The 26,030-nt window shown below is 37.3% G+C and overlaps 1 protein-coding gene across 1 annotated transcript; it reads left to right on the top strand.

Moving 5' to 3' along the window:
• Positions 1-1,829: 1,829 nt before the first annotated feature.
• On the top strand, positions 1,830-26,030 carry LOC138696155 (ankyrin-3-like). Its single transcript, XM_069820727.1, has 4 exons — positions 1,830-2,885; positions 11,631-11,918; positions 11,999-12,177; positions 16,794-26,030. Exons 1-4 carry the CDS (start codon positions 2,837-2,839, stop codon positions 18,708-18,710), a joined length of 2,433 nt encoding a protein of 810 aa, XP_069676828.1. The 5' UTR covers positions 1,830-2,836; the 3' UTR covers positions 18,711-26,030.

Genomic DNA, 26,030 nt, shown 5'->3' with positions numbered 1-26,030 from the left:
ACAGGGCCTGTACACGTCGCAAATGATAAGGATACAGTTGATATTCTTTGAACAGTCTCCAGACAGTCGTATGAGGAACATTGACTTGCAACGCTACCCTTCGTGTGCTGATAGAAGGAGTCTTGTTCACAGCCTCCAGAATCTCCTCCTGTACTTCTGGAGTTGTAGATCTTGGTTGTCCCCTTCCCAAACCAGGAGAGTTAAATTTTCCATACTCGCACAGACGGTAATGGAGACGTACAAATGTCTTCCGATCTGGACATTGTCGCTGTGAATACCTCTCCTGGTACAAACGACGAGCCAGCGCAGCATTGCCGTCCGCCTTACCGTACATGAAGTGTATCTCTGCCAGCTCTTGATTTGAATACAGTCTAACGCCTACACAACACTGAATGTAACCTTCGCCTCGGAATGAACTGTCAGAGTGCCCTCTTAATGTCTCCTTTGGCGGCAACGACCTGCGGAAAGAAAAACGTTCCGGTGAATTTCAATGTTGTGAAGGCCATAACTCGGAAATAAAGCATTTCCGGACACATGTTGTAATGAACTATTTTGATTGTCTACATGTGGGAAATACATACCTGAAATTATGCCCCGTATTTTTTAAACACTCTGTATATCACAGAATAAATATTTCAATTATCTAATTATTGATATTATTACTACTAGCACTATCACTACCACTACGTCTACTACTACTACTACTACTACTACTACTACTACTACTACTACTACTACTACTACTGTTTCTTACCAATGTTTATTACTGTCTCACTAATATTACTCATCCAAGTTTCATTATTTACTTTTAATTTCAATATTCACTTTCATGTTGTTTTACGGCCTAGATTTTAATGTAATAACTACCGTAAGCCAAATGTATTCAATTAGAATCAGAGTGTCTGGTTGGGAGGAAGAGAAAGGCTTACTGGCCTTAGCTCTGATAGATTAATTAAAAAAATAACCAAATAAATTATTATTATTATTATTATTATTATCATTATCATTATTATTATTATTATTATCATTATCATTATTATTATTATTATTATTATTATTATTATTATTATTATTATTATTATTATTATTATTGGGCCTAATATTATTACTCCTATTCTGGTCTTCGTCTTGTTTAAATTTATCTTCATTTCATATTGCTCATAGTTGTCATTTAGCTCCAGTAGTATATCCCTTAGTATCATCTCCTCTTCTGCTAATAGCTCCATATCATCAGCAAACCTTATGCAATTTATTCTTCTTCCTCCTACTATGACTCCTCCCATGTTCTGAAAATAGTTCTTCATTAAATCCTTCAAGTAGATGTTGAAAAGTGTAGGTGATAGCCTAAAGGGTATCGTTGTCGTACTCCTCTCCCTAATTCACATCCTTCTGACATTTCTTGTTCTATGCACACTTTGACTTCTTGTTTCACATAAAGATTACTGAACAGCCTCCTCTCTTTGCAATCCACACCAGTTTTCTTCAGAATCTCCATAAGTTTCTTCCAATCCACTCTGTCAAATGCAATTTCCAAATCCACAAATACTCTATATACTTCTTTTATTCTTCTCTAGGTATCTATTGCTGATTGTTCGCAGCAGTCCAATAGCATCTTACGTACCTTTCCCCTTCCTGAAGCCAAACTGCTCTTCTCCCAACTCTCCTTCCATCTTAGAATATAAAGTTTGATTCAGTACTTCAGTACTCACAGAAGAAACTTCACACCCATTATTAATTTATTAATATTATTATTATTACTATTATTATTATTATTATTATTATTATTATTATTATTATACAGATACGAAGTATCACTTCTTACCCATCGATATATGTAACTAGTCCATGAATATCAGCCTTGTTTAAAAATACTGTTTGCATACTGACACATTTCCGTTGAAAACATCTTCTTTTTTACTGTGTCATTCTTCTTTTAGATTTCCATGATACAAAAAAAAGTGGACAATAACATTATCTTGGAGATATTTATTTGAAGTTACCTGATTCTCTATTTCCCACTACATTCCTTACTTTTATTTTAGTCATTCACTTCACTATGAGCTACAGTCACTGCTGAATCCTTCCTCTGTGTGGACAGAACCATTTATCACATCCATAATAATAGACAGACATCTCAGAACTCAAGCCAAACAGTACTAAGAATAAATTTCTGAGACAGTCATTGTTTTTGACATGACCCTCTTTATACTTTCTGCGAAGAAAAATCAAAGGTTAACTTTTGTGCAACATATAATGCGCCATAACTCACGTCAGAAAACAATTATTATTTTTAATGATTCAGAAACCAGCTTATAGAGGGCAGACATAATCTGAAATTATATATTGTATGAGAAAAGGGGAATTTTGTAAAATTTATTCCTCCTCCCCGGCACCTCAATTAAAATTGCATCAGCTTTGTACTGCGTCAATAGTGATGTACGTCACGTCTCCAAGGTGTGACCGGACATTTCCCGCACTATATCAGGGAAAAAAATGCTCAATATTGAACACAGAGTTTTGTTCTTATAACTGAGACGCTTTGTATATCATTGAATCTGTTTTAACTCTTCAAACATTTATATCCTGCAATTTGCGCTTTGGATCCTATTAAACAATTCTCGCAAATTAGAATATCGTGAAATTATATAAAATTCTAATCACAAGTTTAAGTCTCTTACAGTTTAAAACGTGTGAATCCTGCAACATTTTCTTCTCTCTGAATAATATTCGTAGCTGCAAGGTTATTTTGTGTTCTCGTAGTTTCGTGCAATCATATTACACGATCTTTTGTTGCGACGGTGGAATCAGCATAGGCCTACTCTACATCCAAGTCACAATGTTTGGTGCAGTGTTAATCGCTACACTCGTTGGGTGCTTCATTGCAAGTAAGTAATATTTATGAAGAGTTTTTATCTATTGGTTACATTATTTCCTTTCCGAACTACATTTTAGTGACCTCAATACACTATTCGCTACAGTCTCTTAGAGACTGTAAATTTATTCTCGTAAGTACAATGTATGTTGTTTGTGATCGGACTTTTGAAGAGCCTCGGGAGCCTGTGTCACTAGAGGGCGCGTCCTAGATTGATAGAACAGGCTCTTTATTTCCAGTGAAGCAACTTTTTTGGGTGTGAGTACCTACGAAATAAAATTTCAGAGTGGACCAGATTCTAAGCCAATGATCGAAAAACGTTAAAACTGACGTAGTTTTTATACTACCCTCTCGACTCAACGTGTAAGCTAGAGATAGGGTTCATTCTTCGTAATAAGCGAGAACACAGTGGTGGATTGTGAAGTCCGTCCATATCTTCAGTGTTCATAACAAATAAATGAGGGGGAGAAGGCATGAAAATCTGTTCTAGTATTATATTCGTTTCATCTGTATTCACTTATTTTGTTGCTTTTCCTTTTTATTGTCACACTGGAACACACGAGTATATCTATCACCTCGCTAGACTTTCAAAATTAGTTGTTGTCTTATATTAAGTACCCAAGCTGTTAATTATGCATAATCAGGGTGCGAATTAAGATTTCTGATGAGGGGGCATAGAATCCTAGATAAAGAATACCATACATAAAATTATTATTATCCTCACTCGATACTGCTCAACGCTTGGTCGCACTGAGTTGCTTGTCTTGCATCTTGATCATAATAATAATAATAATAATAATAATAATAATAATAATAATAACAATAATAATGATAATGATAATAATAATAATAATAATAATAATAATAATAATAATAATAATATATCCATGAGCAGCTTAAAATAAGATGTGTAATTCCTAAGTTATTGATTATTGTCAGCTTGCTGGTATTGATAATGCATTAATATTATTTTCTTTGCTTCCTTTATACTTCATAAAGTATACTCATATTAAAACAATTATATTTTGTGAGGAGTGATAGAAGTTATCCCCTGCAGGGATGTTAATATGAATTTATAAGAGGGGGATAACGTTCCACCCTGTACCATAAGAGCAAAATCTCTCAAGCGGATTCTTCTTCGTGCTTTTAATATGTTCAATTTTGAAAAGAAATAAAAATGTGGTAGACCCGAGCATATCTCCAACTCTGGCAGAAATTCACCTGTAAAATGGGTATTTACAAGAGTCAGTAATTTTAAGACATCTAAATCAACACACTCTTTACACTTGCTTCTATTTTTTTTTTATAAAGGTATCATTTTGGATTTCAGAAACTTCAAATTACGTCTGGTTTTACCTTCACTATGGCTATAAAAGTATTTTGTAAACTGCATGAAATTATTTTCCACTTCTTTAAAGTCGCCAAATCGTCTATCTTTAAATTCTGTAATTAAAATTTTAGGATGTCGCAACACTTATTTATTCTTGATTCAGAAATCTTTGAAAATGACTGCAGATATAAAAAATGAAGACACTAACTTTCCGCAGTTGACACGGACCCCATGCACTTTGCTTCAATTTGCAAATGGGCGTGCATTGAAATCGTATCTTTTGTTTCATGTTACATGAGGTCCTTCCATAATATTGTTGTTGATACTCATTGATAATTTAGAACACAATAATCATTTAATGGTCTCCTTTTGACTAAAGAAAAACATATTTATCCGTCCATTCCGCCCTAAACAAAGTCTTTGTGGACATTTTAGGTTTTGAATTTGGCATTTCAGTACATAATGTAATCAATAGAAAGAAGACACAATCTTCATACAGCACTGGATAAGACAATGAGTCTAAAGTTGATATTACGCCTAACTACTGTATACTGTTGTCTAACCAGCAGTGTCTAAGTAGAGAAAATCAGAGCGCAGAGTAGCTTACTGCCGTCAATGCGGTCTGCGGGTTGACGCTAATGTAGGGGTTGCAGTTGAAGTGTCCGAATGGTAAATAACTACGCACGCCCTACGATCCACACGTTTAAATAAGTGGCAATAAATAATTTGCAAGTTGTGCCACAGAGAATATGATTATTATACTAATCTAATTCCGTGATCATCACGGCCTAAACGTAATAATTGAGACAGGGAAATCAAAATCTCCCTAACTCCAATAAACCAAATTTTACAGGAGAGAGAATAAACTTATTATTTCTCTTACTAAATTTAAATATTGTACATTTATCTATTAGTATTGTGTAAAATTACATTCTTTATCAATTAAATACTTCAAAACCTAAATAGTTACATTATCTTACGCTACAATTTGAAATAAACACTGCTGGAGTTAATGGTTTTCTGACTTCCACAGTGTATGAATGAAGAAAAGTGAATAAACATGAGCCATGTGAAGGAAAAAAGATAAGTATATCATAATTCCCTTATGAAACATTGGAATATACGAGAAAATGGAAGTTTATTATTAAAATTAACATTACTACTTTTATTTTAATTTAAAAAATATGAGACAGAAAATCATAAATTACAATAAAGCACATCAAAATGCACAAATAAAATTACAAACGATATTAAAATGTTAACACAGTCTGATTCATATTACAGATTCTGTTTTTTTTCTCTCACTCTCATGTTCTACCTGTGCATCTAGATTCTAGATTATTATTGTCTACAAACAGAGTTTGGTAATTCATCCTACTTTCCTCAGAAATATACTGCATTAAATTTTGCAAGTCCTTTTGCTTTCTTCTTCCAATGGCAATGCTGAATTGCACTTTAGTCGACTGGGGAATGATGCATCTGTTTTGCGGTTCTGGAAGTTAATCGACTCGATATTATGGATTTAATTGTCTTACTTGCATGGATTTAATAGATTTTTGTGACATTCTGAATATCGTATCACTTTACTCAGCTGGTTGAGTGTTAGTGTTGCCAGATGAATGTCGAAATTAGTTTATTGTTGCCTCCTACGCTTGCGGGACAAACTAAAAAGCATCGTCCAGCCCATAACTCAATTTTGTCAAAAAGTGGAGTTAGTGGGTTTTTGGTCTCCCTGTCTCAATTATAAACAAGAAGAAAAACCATAATTCTGATCGCAAAATATATCGTCATTTCCTGAAATCATAACCACAAATTTTTACCAATTTTGTAACTATCTGTAACATGTATAAATTTTCACCAATTTTGTAACTATCTTTAACATGAAGTAACATAAGAAAAATTATTTGATTATATTACACTAAAATGAGTTCTAAAAATAGAATAAATGACAAAATAAAACATTCTCAACGGAAATTCTAATCATGCTGTGGAGGTAGCCCAAATCAGCGCCATGTGTTATGGCGTTAACTAAAGCGACGCATGGAGGTTTACGGTAGTGAACTGCGCGCTCAACCGAAGGGACTTAGAAAATTTTCACTGCTCAAGAGACCGGCCACTTTCATTTTGACCAAGTGTACATTGACTTTCAAAGATACTTGACCCTACTAGTCGATAGTGATCGATAGTTTGTTGGTGTAAGTGTTGCTTCTTTAGTTATTACTTGTATGGATAGATGGCGAAGATAATAGTCAGTGTTGCCAGTCGGTATATAAATATATCCGCATTATAGAATTCAATATTTCATCTCCCTCAACTCAATGCTCAATGTCTGTTGTGTCATTTTGACGAATTTTCTTCTATCTACTCACCTTTAGACTTTCACGTTATTCTTATCTCCGAATCTTGGTTACATCCTAATCTTCCTTCCACTCTCGTAAACCTTCCTGGCTATACGCTTTGCCGTAATGACAGAGAGGGCAAGAGAGGCGGAGGGGTGGCTGGTTATATTAGATCCGATTTGCGACCTAAAATTATTCATCATTCTCCAAGCCAGTACTCTGCCAAACCCGAGTCCATGTTCATTGAAATTTGCACCTTATTTACAAAATGTCTAGTGTGTGTCGTATATAAACCCCCACATATATATGACGTAGATGATTTCGAAACATCCTTACTAAACGTAACGCCGCAATATGAGAACGTTATAATCATGGGTGACTTCAATTCAAACTTACTTGACTCACATTCTAGTACGACTAAAAGACTTCAATCATTCTTTCAATGCCTTGATATGGTAATCCTACCCATAGCTCCCACACATCATACGGAAGGTACAGACACATTACTGGACTTGATAATTACTAACAATGTTGACAAAATACTGACGCATGGACAGTTGCCTGCACCAGGACTATCAGGGCATGATATCATTTATCTAACCTTTAATCTGCAGTGTCATAAAATCGGCTCCCAGAGTAATTACTTACAGGGATATTAAAAGAATAGATAACATTGCACTGAAAGAAGACGCTGCACAACTTCAATGGCACATGATCTGGACATTACGAACAGTAGACGATAAAGTAGACTTATTCAATACGTTAATACTTCAACTTTATGACAAACACGCACCATTAAAGACCAAACGTACCAGAAGGAACCCAGCCCCTTGGATGACGACTGAAATACGTAGCCTGATGTCCGAACGCGACTTAGCTTATAGAAAATACACCCGCAACAAAAACGACGAATATTTTAACTTCTATAAACACCTAAGAAATAGAACGACTCAACTAATAAGAAACGCTAAACTGAAATACTCCTACAAACTTATAGAACCCAACACAACCCCTTCCGAATTATGGAAAAATCTGAAGGTTATTGGACTTGGAATGGCTAGTGAACAAGCAGACATTCCCATCCCACTTGACCGATTGAACGAACACTTTGTAAAGGACCCGAGCTTAAACGACACAACGAAACAATACACAGTTTTGCCTGACTCAGTTCCCCCAACTCGAGGCAAATTCTATTTTACCGACGTCACTCCCATTGACGTAATGAAAGCCATCCGACGCATCAAGACAAAAGCCCAAGGGCCGGACAACATTAGCATAATACTTATACAGAAAATACAAAAGATAGTAATACCTACGATTGCACATATATTCAATAGTTCCTTAATCACTTCAACTTTCCCTAAAATATGAAAGCAAGTTTTCGTTCTTCCTCTTCCAAAAGTCAAAGTTCCCACCGACCCGAACGACTATAGACCAATAAGTATCCTGCCAGCCATTTCAAAAGCACTGGAAAGAATCGTACACAGACAAATTACTAACTACATGAACGAACACAAGCTATTCGACGAGTATCAGTCAGGTTTCAGAGCTGGACACAACACAAGCACTGCTCTACTTAAAGTGACCGAAGACATTCGTGAAGCAATCGACTCTAATAAAGTAACATACTAACTCTTCTTGACCTTAGCAAAGCTTTCAACTCTGTAAATTTTGACCTGCTCACCCATAAATTGAGAAAATGTATTTGTCAGAGACTGCTGTGAGTTGGTTCGAATCCTACTTACGGGAAAGACAACAATGTGTTGTATCCGGGAATCGAAGCTCCTCCTGGTTTGACATAACATCAGGTATACCACAGGGGTCGGTACTCGGACCATTGTTGTTCATAATATATGTCAATGATATTACATCTCTTGTAAGGCATTGTAACTATCACTTGTATGCTGACGACATTCAATGCTACATCTCTTCCCGCTTAGACCGAGTAAATGACGCTATAGATAAATTGAACGAAGACATTGACTCGATTGTGACATGGACAAAGAAACTCCGTCTTAAAATCAATCCTGGAAAGACACAAGCAATTATATTAGGACACAAACGGAAAACCGACGCTGTAAAACACCTCGACATTTCCCCCGTTAAAGTAAGTACAGTGCATATCCCTTTCAGTTCTTCGGTAAAAAAATCTTGGCATTCACATGGATAATAATCTCAACTGGGACATGCAAATCACAGAAACCTGCAGAAAAGTATATTCTATTATCCATGTCCTAAAAAGGCTAAATGTTCATCTCCCCTCTTGCTTAAAAAAGTCCCTTGTACAGACACATGTATTTCCCTATTTCGACTATGCGGACATTTTACTGACTGACCTCTCCAGCGACAACAAAATGAAACTTCAACGTGCTCATAATTTGTGTGTACGTTTTGTAAGCAATGTTCGTAAATATGATCATATTACCCCATCCATGGAAGCAATAGGTTGGCTTAAACTAGATAAGAAAAGAAATTTACATTCACTTCTCTTTCTCTTCGAAATCTTGAACTCTTCTATTCCTTCGTACCTGTCGTCTCCCTTCACTTACCTTTCTTCCCACCATAATCTGAACACACGCTCTCGTCATGAAACAATACTAACAATACCATCCCATCGCACCTCCTCATACTCATCTTCTTTCACAATAGCCCTGCTAAGACTTTGGAATTCGCTACCTGCTAGCATCAGGGACAGTCGAAATAAAATTGAATTCAAACGAAAACTTACTAGGCACTTGGTCAATAATTGATTTCTTGTAAATAGTTTCTTTAATATATCACAAAATATTTCAATATTCAGTAATTTCATCACTATACAATTTTGTTATTCTAGATTTAATATTTATTTCAGTAAATATAAAATATTCTTTGTTTCTCTATGATAAATTATCTAGCTTTAATTATTCAGGTAATCTTTTCGTACTTTGATTTTATTTTAATTGTAATTGTAATGTTATTTGTAATTGTAATTATAAATTTAATACTAATTGTAATTTTATTGTTCATATTGTAGTTGGAATCTCCTGGTAGAGGGCACAGAAGGCCTGACGGCCTTATCTCTACCAGGTTAAATAAATAAATAAATAAATAAATACTACTACTAATTGCAAAATAACACTGGGTTTAGCTGGAAACCGCTGATATTAACAATTATGAGAATAATTTATGTTTAATCTACGTAATCACTTTCCCCAACATTTTTATCCGCCCCAATAATGATTCCACTTATTCAGAACTAGCGAAACTGTTTTCTGTTGATCAGGTACTGCGGTTATGCACATCTAATAACAGTTAAAGTTGTCATTTTTAAAATACAGACAATAGATACAGTAAACTGACAAATATTATGGAAAATTATGGCGGAATATGGAATACCGAAAAATTTACTTAATGCAATGAAGTTTTTATATCAAAATACAAAGATAGCAATCTGGTATAACAACCGCAGGTTCTTACTGCAGCGTTACAAGATCAGTTACAAAGAAATGCCACACTTATAAATAATAGGCTTATATTACAAGAATGCAACTTGCAAATATCATGTAGGAAAACGAAATTTATGGGTTATGGAGTTTAAACACATACGAAGATGTAAAATAGTAATAAACAATAGCACAATAGACCAAGTTAACCAAGTTAAATAATTACGCAGCACCTTCTCGCTACAGAAATATAACACAAATGTACTGGAATATAAAGAAATACAACACACTAAACGGATGTGTACAAAGAAATTTTGGGAAATATATGAGTAAAGATGTAAAATTAAGAATATATAATATACGCTCTAAACCGGCGATTATTTACAGTAGTGAAACATGGATAATAACGACTCAAGAAATAGAAAGCTGGAAGCAGCACAAATGTGGTTCATGAGATCTCTTATACCTAGATGATAAGGTCCAAAATAAACCGGAAACGGAAACAACAACGAGAACGGGAATATTGTTAAAATGAATTTATTTGAATGTGAGCATTCACAATTAATTTTCACGTTCCCGTTCCCGGGCTTCGGTAAGCTTCTCGTTAATTGCGAATGCTCGCATTTAAATACACTTATTTTAACATTTCCGTTCTCGTTCTCGTTGTCTTTTCCGTTCCCGTTTTATTGTGAACCAGCCCTTGAAATGAAATGGAATTTAACTGACGGGAGCACGGATGGCCCAGCACTGAGACCTATTGAGATCTATTGCGCTAACCCTCCATATGGAATGAGTTGCATGCCACAGATCCCCTGCGCGCATCGCCCTAACCAAATGACTCGCTTAATGACAGAATCCATATACCATTCTTGGTACGGCAAATTCCCCCAAGGCCTCCCTGTCGATCCGAGGCGGAACTCCTCCCACGAGTAAGTCCGCCTCGGGTACCATATCAGAAGCCATCCAACATCGCTGAACTACATTCCACGGAGGCCGGTCTAGAGAGTCGGCAGCTTCGGGAGGCCGCCGGTAGAGTGATCTGAAAAACCAGAAACGGGATGATGAGGAAAAGATGATAGGGAAGGAAAGAAAGTGACCAAGAAGAGTGGGGTTCCAATCGCCTGATAAATTTACCTGATATTCATCCATAGAATTGAGGGAAAGCCCAGTAAAAACCTCACCCAGGTAACTTGTCCTGACCGGGAATCGAAGCCGGGACCGCTGGGTTCGTAGTTAGAGACTCGCTAACCCCTCAGCCATAACGGTGGACGAACCAGCCCTAATTCGTAGATAAAGTAAAAGGCCAAACAATATTAGAATAACTAGGAATGAGATCAATAACAGAGAATATCAAAGAGTACCATCAAGAATGGAAACAGCATACTTTGAGGATGCCCAATGCACGAATTTTGCATCAAGTAGACCTATATATACCCAGCGACGAGACAGAACATAGAACGTCTTAGAACTAGATATAAACAGCAGTTCCATTGACCTCGCAACGGAAACAAACCCAAAACCTCATTTAGGTGGAAGAAGAAGAATAACCTACATAGACGGCAATAGGCTATTTGATTTGCGACAGCAGCGCTCTGGCCTTATATTTAGGTGGTGATGGGTAGCATCACATGCAAGATTTCTTATTCAACTGTATTTTTCTGTTCCAGGTCAAGGCTTGATTCTCCGGCCTATAACACCTCGCATTGTACATTTGAAGGAAGGGGACACGTTGGTCTTACAAGCACACGTGGAGTCTGAAGAAGACAACCTGTGGTTCTATGGGCCAGAAAACAGACGGATAGGCGACTTCAACCTGAAGGTAGACATCACCAGAGAGGAATTCGTGATACAGCTCCATATATGGAGGGTAGACCGTTACCAATCTGGCGACTACACCTTAAAAGGGTTCGACGTCTACAGCAATGAAAGACTTAACTGGTCCGTCATAGTACAGGGTGCGTTCACGTATTTTGACGTTTTCCCAATTCGGACACAATGAATAGGTTTGTAAAGAGCAGCATCTGTTTGTTTGCAGTTTCTCCTCAACACCACAACTCCATGGGCAGCGCCTCCCAATGCAGTGTCAATGTCGACCAACCTGAATTGAAATGCCAGGCTCCGAATCAAGGTGATGTCACGTGGGAGTATCACGGTTGTGATGTCACTATCAGGGATACAAATCACAAAATTATCAACGAATATAGTCAATGTGGGGTGAGTACCTCTGAGGATGAACTAATTTATACAGGGTGATTCAAAACCTCTGCGACAAACTCTGAGGGGTGATAGATCTAACAATAAGGAACCCTTTTTGTTTAACAACCTTTGTCTTTTGTCGCGTTGTTTCTAAGTTACCGTTGAAAATGTTCTTACGCGGGCGTATGTCAATGTATGCGAAAGTGTGCACCCCTGTTTGTTTGTTAAGATGTTTGTAAGAGACGAGAAGGGTTGTTGTTTGTTTACGTTCAATATTCAATGCCTTTTCCTTTCAGTTCAATTTAATCATCAATTGAGAATGGATGTCTACACTTTTCCCGAGTTAGCCGACATGATATTGTGTTATGGGGAGACTCGCGGAAACAGAAGAAGGGCTCTCCACATGTACCAACAACAGTTTCAAAATAGAAATCACCCTCATCACACAATGTTTGCTCGACTTTATCGGCGCCTTCGAGACGCTAAGTCTCTTCATCCCCGGCGCATTGGTGGAAGACCGCGTAGACATCCATTCTCATTTGATGATTAGACTGAACTGAAAGGAAAAGGTATTGAACATTAAACGTAAACAAACAACAACAACCCTTCTCGTATCTTACAAACATCTCAACAAACAAACAGGGGTGCACACATTCGTATGCATTGACGAAGGCCCGCGCAAGAACTTTTTCGACGGTAACTTCGAAACGACGCGTCAAAAGACATAGGTTGTTTAACAACAAATCTAATTAATTTTACACAAAAGGCATTTAATACATTACATAATCGCAGAAATTTAGACGTGATATACCTTGACTTTTCCAAAGCGTTTGATAAAATTGACCATAAAATTTTAATTAATAAACTTTCAAGATTTGGATCATCTTTTTCATACTTACAGTTAATAACGTCATATGTTACAAACAGGCAGCAGTATGTTTCATTCAATCAAGCAAAATCAAAACCATTCACAGTAACTTCAGGTGCACCCCAAGGATCTAATCTTGGTCCCTTGTTCTTTTTACTTTATATCAATGACTTACCTAAACATATTTTGCACACTAAATGTTTACTATATGCTGATGATGTTAAATTGTATAAAGTCATTGACAAACAACAAGATGTTTTTGATCTACAGCATGATTTGGACAGACTATATAGATGGAGTATCGATAATAATCTTAATAAATGTTGCTTTATGACATATTCTAAACATAAGACAGTTGCTCAAAATTCGTATGAAATTAATGGTGTGGAGTTACCTAGAGTAGAATCATTTAAGGATTTGGGTATTTATTTTACACACAACTTATGTTTTAAAATGCACTTAAATCACGTGGTAATTGATACATATAGAAAATTAGAATTTATAATCAGAAATACAAAAGAATTAAAAAATATAAATACTATTGATACTCTATATAAAACTCTAGTTAGAAGTAAGCTAGAGTATGCGTCTGTAATATGGTCACCCCAGTTCCAGTCCCATCAGATGCAAATAGAAAGGATACAGAAAAGATTTTTACGTTATTTATATTTTAAAAAACATCACGTGTCGTCTTATGACAAGCAAATTTCATATAATCAGGTACTCTTTGAATTTAATTATAAAATTTTAAAATCTCGACGATTAATAAATAGCCAAATTTTACTCTATAAGACTGTTAACGGTATATTGAATAACTGTGATTTTCTTAAATTCCTTCAGTTCAATGTAAAAAGAACAGAATTATGTCATAGGCAACCTTTTATTATTCCTATTCCTAGAACTGTTTTCTTCAAGAACTCTCCATTTTTTGTTATGTGTAATACTTACAACTCTCTGTCTTTAAACTGTGATTCTCAATTGGATTTCAGTTTAACAATTGAAAATTTTCATACAATATTAAAAAAAATTCTATTTCCATAGATATTTTAATTTTGAAGAAGTATATTATAATGTTTTTACTCTAGTTCTTAAAAAATTTTGCATCATTATATTGACATTTGACACTATATTAACTGTAATATTATATTCTAGCATCTATTACCATTATGTATTTTCTTTCTTTCGTTTGTGTTATTTGTTTTGTTGTTTTTTTTCCCCTCTTATTATGAATTTTGTGTATATATCTATGTAAGCCACCTGTAATTGGAAGCCTGCTTCTGTTGGTGGTAGATTTAAAATAAAATAAAAATAAAAGAGTTTCTTATTGTTAGATCTATCACCCCTCAGACTTTGTCGCAGAGGTTTTGAATCACTCTACATGTTAAAAATATTATGTTTTTTATTTAACGACGCTCGCAACTGCAGAGGTTAATCAGCGTCGCCGGATGTGCCGGAATTTTGTCCCGCAGTAGTTCTTTTACATGCCAGTAAATCTACTGACATGAGCCTGTCGCATTTAAGCACACTTAAATGCCATAGACCTGGCCCGGGCTCGAACCCGCAACCTTGGGCATAGAAGGCTAGCGCTATACCAACTCGCAACCAGGTCGATACTCTGTATGTGTACGAAGTGTCCAAAAATTAAGTGTAGAGTTTACTGAAATAGCGATTGTACTGCTAACATTTGTAATGGTAGGTAATATGTTCGTTACACGTTACTTCCAAATATGTGCATTCACATACCTCCAATCTGTTGCCAGTAGCGCGAGAGATGTTCTAGAACAGTGGTCGTCAGCACTCGCTGAAATGGGTAAAGGGTAAGCGGAGCCGTCCCCTGTGTCCTTTGGTGCTGCAGGAAGAGGTAGAGAGCATACCCGCTAGCAGCTACGAGTGCACCATAGTACAGTGTGTTCTCCGCGGGTAAGTGACGCTAGTTCCAGAGTGCTCCGTGCTGATGACCGCTGTTGTAGAACATCGTCAGGATCATGGTGACTACAGCTTATGTAATGCTGTTTCGGAACTTTGTCACTGTCATTAAATAATTTGACACGAAAGAAGTCACACGCTCTGTATCATCCTTGCTGTGAAGATGGTGCAGAACCTGTAGGTGGTATAGCTTCTTCTCTAGAATGAAACTCAACACCTTAAGCACATTCGAATGCGGAATGTTAAATTCGCCTGATAAACGCAGCACCGATTTTGGACTACGTTCAATGGGAAAAGTGATGCCTTCAATGCTTTCGTCTGAAGTTGGCGGACGTCCTTATCCTCATTCCATTACGACCTCACCAGTCCTCTTAAAATTGTTCACCAAGTGTGAATTCTTTTGCCCCTGCGTCCAGCTTTATGGAGTTGAGGATGAAATTTCGTACGAATGGTACCATACGATGATCCTTCCATCTTCCACATCACAATAGCAATCCTCTCTGGTTCGCTGAACATAATGCAGATTCAGTTACTTTTAACGACAAGCATATGTTTAGCTGTTGTCACAAATTCAGTGCACGGACTCCAGCAGCAACTACATAGTATACTGTATATTCTCAATCTACCTGCAGTGCACCATCATACACGTGTAACTCCTAAACGCACATTTTTACAAAATCGATACTAAGTTTTGGACACTTTGTATATGAATTAGACTACATAATATATACACAACACAATCTACGACTAACACCACTAAGTCCCAGGAATCAAACTTGACGTCTAGAACAGGAGTTCCCAAAATTTCAATTGTCGCGGACCCTTTACAATTGATAAGTTATTTTGGCGGAACCCTGAAATGTTAGCAAAATCTATACTGGTAAACATATTCTTGTCATTTAATATTTGCGTAATGTAGAGAATCAAATATCGTTAATAAATTCATAGCGATATTATCTTCCAGTTAAACCCTGGCATATAATACTCGAAATTAGGGTTAAGATACTAATTAGAATTACTTTAAATGTCATTTTAAGTGAACGTGCTTCATTTAATTCAGGATGCTTCTTGTTAAAATTATTATACTATTGTTATCATTATTAGTATTACTTTTATTAATTGTAATTTATTTACAAGTGTCATTATTGAGTATAATTCGTTACCACTGCCACCGGCTATTGACCCATTTGCAGTGTGAATAAATACATACTTACATACTCCACAATCACCCCTACACTGCGAAGTCTCAAGACAGGCCTCTAGAACAAATGAAAAATGGCTAAAACAGTTGTACACAATAAGTTCAAAGAATAATAATTGAGTTTTTCAAGTAAACAGTTTGCTACTGAAGCCAATTTCTACCGTGTTACATGCCCTCCTCATCCCTTTTCCATGATGTAATGTAGTACATATCGGTCCCCTCAACGGACCCATTTCTTTGACACATTTTTTTGGCTGTAATATCCACGATAACGATGTTTAATGATTCAACAAATTGTAATTAATACACATATACAATATAAAAAAATAAAATACGTAATTCTTTCATCACAATATGACATACGCAAAATAATAGTAGAAATAAGAAAAGAAATGTAAAATCAAATAGTATAACCCTATTATGGTGATTAGTTGACAAATCTGTTTCCTGGGCATCTACATGGCGAGGAGCATAACATGTATTTGCATAGAAATCCTTGCACCTTTGATCACATACGAATAAAGGAGTGCAGCTGCTAGCTGATGTATAGATAAGATCCTGAGTGATAAAGAAAATCAGGCATAAGAGTAGATTCCAATAATCAAATTACCAAAGTTATAAGTCAATCTTTATTTGCAGGAACTCTCGTCGCTTGACTCTAATCAAATAGAATCACTTCTGTTGGATGCCGCCAAGAGTGGAAACTTCGAAGAAGTATGGAAGCTGCTAATGTTGGGGACACCAGTGGACGGAGATGCGTCTATTAATAAGTCTCCTCTTTGTCTTGCTTCTCTGGGAGGTCATCTCGAAGTGACCCAATTACTATTGAACGTAGGAGCAAATTATTCTAACATTCTAATTGATCCTAAGATAGGCATATTAGGAAGTAGATCGTACACATTTAACACATTTTTAACACCCTTTCATTGCGCGGCATGGTCCGGGTCACTCTCTGCAGTTGAAATGTTTCTTAGTCGCGGTATGAACTCTAATTTCAACAATACTCGCTTTCAACAACCTGTTCTATTTGCAGCTCTTTCAGGATCTATACCGATGGTTCAATTTTTCTTGTCCAGGGGTGCGGACTTGAATTGCATGGGCGCAAATGGTCACACGCCCATATTCTTTGCAGTAAGATCGGGGTCACTTTCACTTGTTCAGTATTTAATAAGCAAGGGTGCGAACCCTCTGGTCGTTGACGGATTTCAAATGACTCCCTTGACCTATGCGGCAGAAATATGTTCCATTCCTTTAGTGAAATTTCTACTATCTACTGGCTTAAACCCTTTACAGGAAGATAGTTATGGGGAGACACCCATTTTTGCAGCAGCACGTTCAGGATCTGTTCCTGTGTTGCAGGCTTTTCTCCAGTGGGAAGAAAATGGTACAGCTATATTCAATCAATCATTGTTACACATAGTTGGTGCATATGTGGCTACCAAAAATGGTCATACTCCGCTTCACGAGGCGGCATTTAAGGGTCACATGGCAGTTGTTCGGTTTCTGATCGAGGCTGGCGCTAGTCCAAACGTTACTTCCAAAAGTGGTGAGACTCCGCTTCACGATGCGGCAGATCAGGGTCACCTGCCAGTTATTCAGTATCTTGTCGGAGTTGGCGTCAGTCCAGACGTTACTGCCAAAAATGGTGAGACCCCGCTTCACAAGGCGGCATGTCAGGGTCACCTGCCAGTTGTTCAGTTTCTTATCGGGGCTGGCGCTAGTCCAGATAATGCTGCCAAAAATGGTGAGACTCCGCTTCATAAGGCGGCATATTATGGTCATTTGCCAGTTGTTCAATATCTTGTCGGAGAAGGCGCCAGTCCAGACGCTGCTGCTGAAAATGGCGAGACTCCACTTCACAAGGCGGCATATATGGGTCACTTGTCAGTTGTTCAATATCTAGTCGGAGCAGGTGCCAGTCCAGACGTTCCCGACGAAAATGGCGAGACTCCGCTTCACAAGGCGGCATGTAGGGATAACTTGTCAGTTGTTCAATATCTAGTAGGAGCAGGTGCCAGTCCAGACGTTCCCGACGAAAATGGCGAGACTCCGCTTCACAAGGCGGCATATCAGGGTCACTTGTCAGTTGTTCAATGTCTAGTCGGGGCAGGCGCCAGTCCAGATGCTGCTGCCGAAAATGGCGAGACTCCGCTTCACAAGGCGGCATATCAGGATCACTTGCCGGTTGTTCAATATCTCGTCGGAGCAGGCGCCAGTCCAGACGCTGCTGCCAAAAATGGCGAGACTCCGCTTCACAAGGCGGCATATAGGGATCACTTGTCAGTTGTTCAATATCTTGTCGGAGCAGGCGCCAGTCCAGACGCTGCTGCCAAAAATGGCGAGACTCCGCTTCACAAGGCGGCATATAGGGGTTACTTGTCAGTTGTTCAATATCTCGTCGGAGCAGGCGCCAATTCAGACGCTGTTGACGAAAATGGCGAGACTCCGCTTCACAGAGCGCAATATAGGGGTAACTTGCAAGTTGTTCGTTTTCTTATCGCGGCTGGCGGGAGCCCTGCAATAGTTGACAAAGATGGTAATACTGTACAGCCTTAGACTTGACGAAAAAGAAGCGCAGATCCGAAGTTGTGGTATGGTTATCAGCACTGCAGACTTAGTTGTGACTGAGGTCGTATGCTGTTTCGCTAGTGTAGCACTTCTGAGAGATAGTTGACTACAGATATCCATTCTGCCTTGAACCTATTCAAGTGTCAACCAATTCATGAGGTACAGATATACTACATCTACATGTCGACCTGGTTGGCGAGTTGGTATAGCGCTGGCCTTCTATGCCCAAAGTTGCGGGTTCGATCCCGGGGCAGGTCGATGGCATTTAAGTGTGCTTAAATGCGACAGGCTCATGTCAGTAGATTTACTGGCATGTAAAAGAACTCCTGCGGGACAAAATTCCGGCACATCCGGCGACGCTGATATAACCTCTGCAGTTGCGAGCGTCGTTAAATAAAACATAACATTTTTTTTTTACATCTACATGTATTTGTAAGCGTTTTAATATGGCGATTTATTGTATCTTTTGAAGCACCAAGTTCTTATGACAAGCTAGGGATACATTTCTGTGGATTTCCTTGTAAGAATGGGTGTATTCTCAATATTCCATGTCACTGGTCTTCCAGAACGATATAGTACGCGTGTCCAGTTGCAGGAAATGAAACCTAAAGTAGCATTTTTAATTTTTTTGTTCTTTTTTGTGGTTTCGAATCAGAATGAAATACTGAGCATTTAAAATAATCGTGGTTCTAGGTGATATAATTTTTAATGTGAGGTATTACTTATTGAATATTGATATTACATTATGTAATTTTAGAGAAAAATGCAATTAAAGTTTTCAATTGTTTTCTTAGCAACTATAAAGAAATATTCAGGAATTTAAGAAGCACTGTGTAATTATGAGTTGTACATGAAATAAGAAGGTAAAAATAACATTAACATTGCTTATTTATGTATTAGTGCGTTGCAATCTGTATTTGAGTGATAATAGGCCTATAAATGTAATTTTTCTGCAAAGTGAAGTGACCGCAAAGTGAATATAAACAAATTAATATGAAATACAACACACATTACACATTAAGTTACAGCATGGAATTGATACGCAATACATGCAGAAAACATAAAGAACTTAAAGTAATAATTGAAACAATGTCTTCTAGTTGGCCATCAGATTTTTTATTCTCCATGTCACTTTCTGATAAAAAGTTTGAAATTCATCACTTAAACCTTCTATATTAATTTCATTCTCCATGACATTAAATCAAGGACAATTCCAACAGCTGATTTTGGTACAGAATGAAAGGGACCTAAAATCGGCAATATTATAATTCCATAAACGACTTTGGGTCCCTTGTCTGCTGTTTGCATTCAGTCAGTAAAACTCATTTTGTGCGATTTTGTGACAAATAATAAAACTACATCGTAGTTTAATATGTAAAGAAAGCTTACAGGTAGCGCGAGACGTCGAAACATAGAAATTCAGTTTTTACATCGTAAACTCGTTATTTTGTTCTTCTGTAAAGTTTCCTTTCACGACTTAGGTCCCTTTCCGCGTAACGGGTCACATATCTTCAATGAGTTTCACAGATTGCTGTTATATAGTGCTTTTCAAAGTAAGAGATAATTTATTTGATCAAATTTTATTCTTTCTCTACACGTTACCGGAAACTTTGGTACTGGCTTTTTACACAAGAATTGAGATTTTTGTGTCGCCATGACAAGAGCTTCTTTGTTTCTGATTATACTGGTGGGCATGTTATCAGTAGATTCTTTCCTGTAACTTGGCCTGCAAGATCGCGAGATATTAATCCAGGAGGGTTTTTGTTTGTGGAACTAGCCGAAGGAAAGCGTGTTCATGAGCAAACCTAAGAGAATCGATGAGTTGAAGGACTCCATCACACAGATTGTGGCAGATATTCCAGAACACGGACTCAGAGCTGCCATATGCAGCATTAAAGAGAAGTTGATACTTGTACAAGAACAAAATTGTGGACACATACAACTTCTACGATAAAATTAGGCCTATAGCAATTAGCAGTGATGCAAAAATTTCCATTTCTTGTTTAATATACCACTACCAGAATTTTTAAAATGATGTAAAATATGAAGAATTATAGCAATTAAAATTACCTCTAATCTCTGAAAACTCTATGGGTAGATCTTATGAATTAATAGAATTATGGGTTCTTCAACTGTGATATACAATCCAATAACGCACTTGAGGGCTCGGTGGTAGATGCAGAATAATACGTTTTCCCCAGACCTATAATGATAAGTTGGATTTCTTTCCCTTTATACGTCATCTTCTCACACATTTGGCGAATCATGGATGTTCTGTCAAGGCGCAACATGTTCAGTGATCTATCTACAGATAATTCTGTTCTTTTATATGCTAACGTCAAACTTTCTCCACTTGTTCACCATCGTGAATATAAAGTATTCAATGAATTGATTATACTCAAATTGTCCCTTCTTCAGATCACTCACATCTCCTTCCCTCTCAAACCTGTTGCGTAATTTCGTAATTGTTACACGTTATGAAGGCGCAATATCAAATTCTGCCCGCAATCGTCTCTGCATCTCAATCATGTTCTCACATTTCCAAAAACATTTTAAAACCCACTTACGTTGCTGAAAAGAAAATTTCTGAGCCATATCGTTAATTACCTGTCGCTACTGGCAACCAAACGGAAAATAAAAGAAAGAAAAAATTAATGGCTACACACACTAGTCATGACAGCTCCAAATACTAACAGTTTGATGAGGTTATCTTTAATATTTTCTCTGTTATTAACGTTCAAAAAGTGTAAACATTATTGTATACTCTGTATATACGTGCGTCCGTACCTCGGCCGAACCGTTCCGCGGCGGCCTTAGAGTGGGTGAAAATTGGCGCGTCTGCCGCCAGAGTTGCGCTGTAGCTACCGCTGACGCGCCAGTCAGTCGAGTTGGATCTGTCGTGAGGGAAAGACGTCTGTGCGCGTGTTGTGAGAAAAATTGTGTTGTCTCGTGGTGATAAAGTGTATATTAATAATGGTTGAGTACACTTTAGAACGTATTTTACTCTATGATGCGTATGTGAAATACTCTTCCGCAAGAAGTTGTCGAAGGGAATTTGAACATCGGTTTGCAAGTGTTCGAATTCCTAGCAGGTCAACTATTCATGACCTTGTCAATAAAGTCAGACGTACAGGACCTTTTATGAACAAGAAACGTGTTCAACAACGCCGAGTACTGACAGAAGAGAAGCTTGATGAAGTAGGGGCCCAGTTAGAGCACTCACCCCGCAAATCACTGCGACGTTTAGCACAAAAGGTTAACATTTCCAAGACGTCAGCTTTTGTGGCAACGATACTTCTGAAACTTAAGCCGTATAGGGTAACTGTAGTTCAAGTTTACAGCCATAAGATCCTGTAAGTAGGGTTAATTATTGCAATTGGTTTGTGCAGTCCGTTCATAATGGCGACGTGGACCCACTTTCAACGTTCTTCACTGATGAAGTGTAGTTTCATCTTCACGATCACGTTTCTACTCAGAACAATACATATTGGGCTACCGAAAATCCCCATATTATTCATGAAGTTCCTCACCACGCTGCAAAGGTTGGGGTTTGGTGTGCAGTGAGTGCGAATAGAATTATCGGCCCCATATTTTTCGACACAACAGTTGATTCACACGTTTATGTAACTTCAATTTTATTTTTTTTTCCGCAACTAACAAGAAATGAACGATTGAGTGGCTGGTTTCAGCAGGATCCAGCTACAGCGCACACCGCTGCGAATTCTATGCATGAATTGCGAAGTGTGTTTGGTGACAAAATAATTAGTCGAGGATTGTGGCCACCTCGTTCCCCTGACCTATCTCCATGCGATTTTTATTTATGGAGAACTTTAAAGAATAAAGTGTACGCATCAAATCCACACAAGAATTGAAGGACAACATCACGAGAGAAATACAGGACTCAATCAACATGAACTTTTGCGAGTGAATCAGAATTGTTTTCGGAGATATAGGAAATGTGTTCGAGTTGAAGGTCATCAATTTCAACATCTGTTGTGATGCAGATAAGCCTAATGTTAGTAGAGTAGTTAGTGTTCCGTACCCATGACTTGCCGGTCGTTTACGTGTAACTCTGGCGGCAGGCGCGCCAATCTTCATCCAGTCCAAGGCCGCCGCGGAACGGTCCGGCCGACCTACGAACGCACTGTATATAGTACCACACGATTTAAGTTCTTAACTTCCGCGATATTAGTAGACATTCACGGCTTGTATATTCCTAGCTTCTGCTTCAAAATCGACGTGCGGCTCACGACAGGAAGAACTTGGCTGTGATCAAACTGCCCATGCGTGGACTTGATTAATAAAAACCAAACTAACCAAACCTAGTGACATACTACAACCACTAATCGCGATTATCGACCTAATTGTGATCGTGGTTGTAGTGTGTCCACGTCCCGATCGCGATAGGAGTTTAATTCTGTTTCCAGAACTAGATAATTGGGCTGAGGCACGGCCCAGTGTACGAAAGTAAGATTTGAGTAAACCTTAGTTTCGAATCACTTTGATATTTTGAAGTTTTCCATTATTTAGGAAGTCATGATAGCTGCTGATGTGGAATTTTTTACCCCTTCTAATGCATTATATGCAAGAGGAAAGAAAATGCATTGAAAGGCTACAAAATGGCATTTGGTTACTCTTAGAAGTATTGGAGAAATTTAATGCAGATATGAGAAAAGTAAAAAGAAATAAAATAACAAATGGCATACGAATTATTCATATATGGAAGGCAACAGTATTTAATTTCAATAACGCTTGAATTAACTGATTTCTCTGGCAGATTTTTAATTTGAGTCTCTATCACGATGATATCTTTGGGGTTAGAGTTCATTTTAAAAATATGTTTTATTACAAAATAATATAAACGGTAGGCTTAATGATATAAATTATATAGGTTATAACCATTTTCCGAAATAATAGAAATTGCAGGCCTAATGGTATAAATTGTATCAGTTTAAGTTACAAAATCTCTAAAAATTTTAACAAGTAAATTCCCATATGAAGCTGCAAGAAACAACAATAAAAAAATGAAAAAATAATGTAATTGATTAACTAGCGGACTTACTCGTGTTAATAATGTAAGTCTGTGCGGCTAACTGCTGTTTCGGTGCTTCATCACACCATCCTCAGAGCCTACTAGATCTCGGCGTCATCTCGAACTTCTCTGCCTGTTGTGTGGGTGCGTTTGATTGTTGAAAAATGTTAATACGAAATATACAAACACACTAAAACACACCCCGATCAAATTCTCAACACACAGATCAATTTCAGTACATACACACTATTTGACTCCAATTTTCAACACTTTTCAACAATCAAACGCACCTACACGACAGGCAGAGAAGTTCGAGATGACGCCGAGATCTAGTAGGCTCTGAGGATGATGTGATGAAGCACCGAAACAGCTGTAAGCCGCATAGACTTACATACATAATTAACACGAGTAAGTCCGCTAGTTAATAAATTACTTATATTCAAGTGTTAAAAGTAGTGTACGCAAGATTAAAAAAATAATGGTCAAACATCTAAAGAAATATAACCTTCAGACCTTATACAGGAGGGAAATAAGCATACAAGCATAAACATGGAGAAAATTGTTTCTTCTATGGTAATTCAACTGTTGACCAGACTGGACCAAGCGTGACCTAGTGTATCCATACATTTTCGGTAATCCTGATCGGAGATAATAGCGATAATGATAGTCGAGATTAGCGACTGTAGTCTGTCATTAGTATAACCTTCGTGTATGCAAGATGTGTAACCGGAGTACGAAGGAAACTCCTTGATTTGATGTGGAATGTGCACGCGAAAATAAATCCAGTTAAGGATCAGGCTAGTACTGCATGAGAAGTCCACGCATGTAGGTACGAATAGTTTGATCTCACAAATAAGTTTTTCCTGTCGTGAATCCCTCTTCAAAATCGTTCGTGTCGCTCAGACGGTTTCAGTAGTTTCATAGTGGTTCTACGGATTCCAGTACTCATACCTATATGATTTAGTGTAAATAAATATGAAAATAAATAAATATATTTAAAAAATGTGTAATTCAAATTAAATTATGTTTTTGAGTATCGAATACTGTCCATCCGACTGGTTATGTCGCAGGGTCGTCGAAACGGGGAAAATCACGTGACAGTTACTTACTTAATGGGGTCCTTTTCTTTAAATTATTTCGAACAGTTGTATAATATTACGTAGAGTTCCAGTTCCGTACAGCAAATATTTTCAGGAAAGAGCCTAACACTCCAGCCAATAGCCAGCAGAAAGGGTGGGGAAAACCGAGATGCGACATAACCACTCGGACGCACAGTACTAAGCTCACAAACTTGCAGGAGACGTAAGTGTACTATTGCTTTGCACAAAATAAGCTACCAATTTTTTTTTGTCAACACCACATTTTTTAATAAGTTATTGTTTGGATGCATGCATGTAGGCCTAATCGTACGTAGTAAACAGTTCTTTCCGGTTTTGTATAATAACAGAAACATACGACGATTAGTGATTCTAATTTACCCTCTGTACTGCGAGTTAATGTGTCTACAATAGAACCCAATGTTGAAAAATTAGTTACTAGTAAAATGCAATATTGTCCTCACAGAACAGAGAATAGTATGCTTGGAAGAAGTAATTTATTGAAAAACTTATTATATAACTTTCACGTGTTAAATTTTTATGTTACCTTGTTAACATGTTTCGACCTGTTATTGGTCATCTTCAGAACTGGTCGTTGCTGGTCTTGGCGCCTTTTGTTTTGTTTCCTGTGGGGGTTGTTGTGTAGTGTAATGTGGAGTCAAACAGTGTGTGTGTTCTGAAATTGAGTTGTGTGTTGAGAATTTCGTTTGGATGTGTTTTTGTATGTCTATATATTTTGTATTCTTCTAGTATGTTTAGTTTCTGGCTTTTTGGTTGGATGTGTAGAATTTCCATGTCTGTGTTGATGTCTCTGTTTGTGTGGTTAGCATTTGTGATGTGTTCTGCATATGTGGAAGTGTTTTGTAATTTTGTTATGGCTGTGATGTGTTTTTTGTAACGTGTTTGAAATGATCACACTCTTTGATTCCACATTACACTACACAAACACACCCCCACAAGAAACAAAATAAAAGGCGCCAAGAGCAGCAACGACCAGTTCTAAAGATGACCAATAACAGTCTAAAAATTTTAACAAGGTAACAAAAATGTAACACGTGAAAGATACATAATAGGTTTTCCAAAGTGATATAGTGTTAAAAATTGTGTAATCAAGATGTATAATATATTGTAAGAAATACATTGTTTTAGTTATGCTAATAAAGGAATAATATTAATTGA

Source organism: Periplaneta americana, chromosome 3 (assembly GCF_040183065.1).
Source record: "Periplaneta americana isolate PAMFEO1 chromosome 3, P.americana_PAMFEO1_priV1, whole genome shotgun sequence".
NCBI classification, from domain to species: domain Eukaryota; kingdom Metazoa; phylum Arthropoda; class Insecta; order Blattodea; family Blattidae; genus Periplaneta; species Periplaneta americana.
Note: the sequence above shows the minus strand (reverse complement) of the source record. Positions and strands in the feature narration are given on the sequence as shown.

What these genes read in the sequence shown, in the direction of transcription:
- LOC138696155 (XM_069820727.1), top strand. Translation starts at nt 2,837, where the DNA reads ATGTTTGGTGCAGTGTTAATCGCTACACTCGTTGGGTGCTTCATTGCA. An exon ending in CGTTGGGTGCTTCATTGCAA is followed by an intron (nt 2,886 to 11,630) that starts GTAAGTAATATT and finishes TTTCTGTTCCAG; the next exon opens with GTCAAGGCTTGATTCTCCGG. An exon ending in ACGAATATAGTCAATGTGGG is followed by an intron (nt 12,178 to 16,793) that starts GTGAGTACCTCT and finishes CTTTATTTGCAG; the next exon opens with GAACTCTCGTCGCTTGACTC.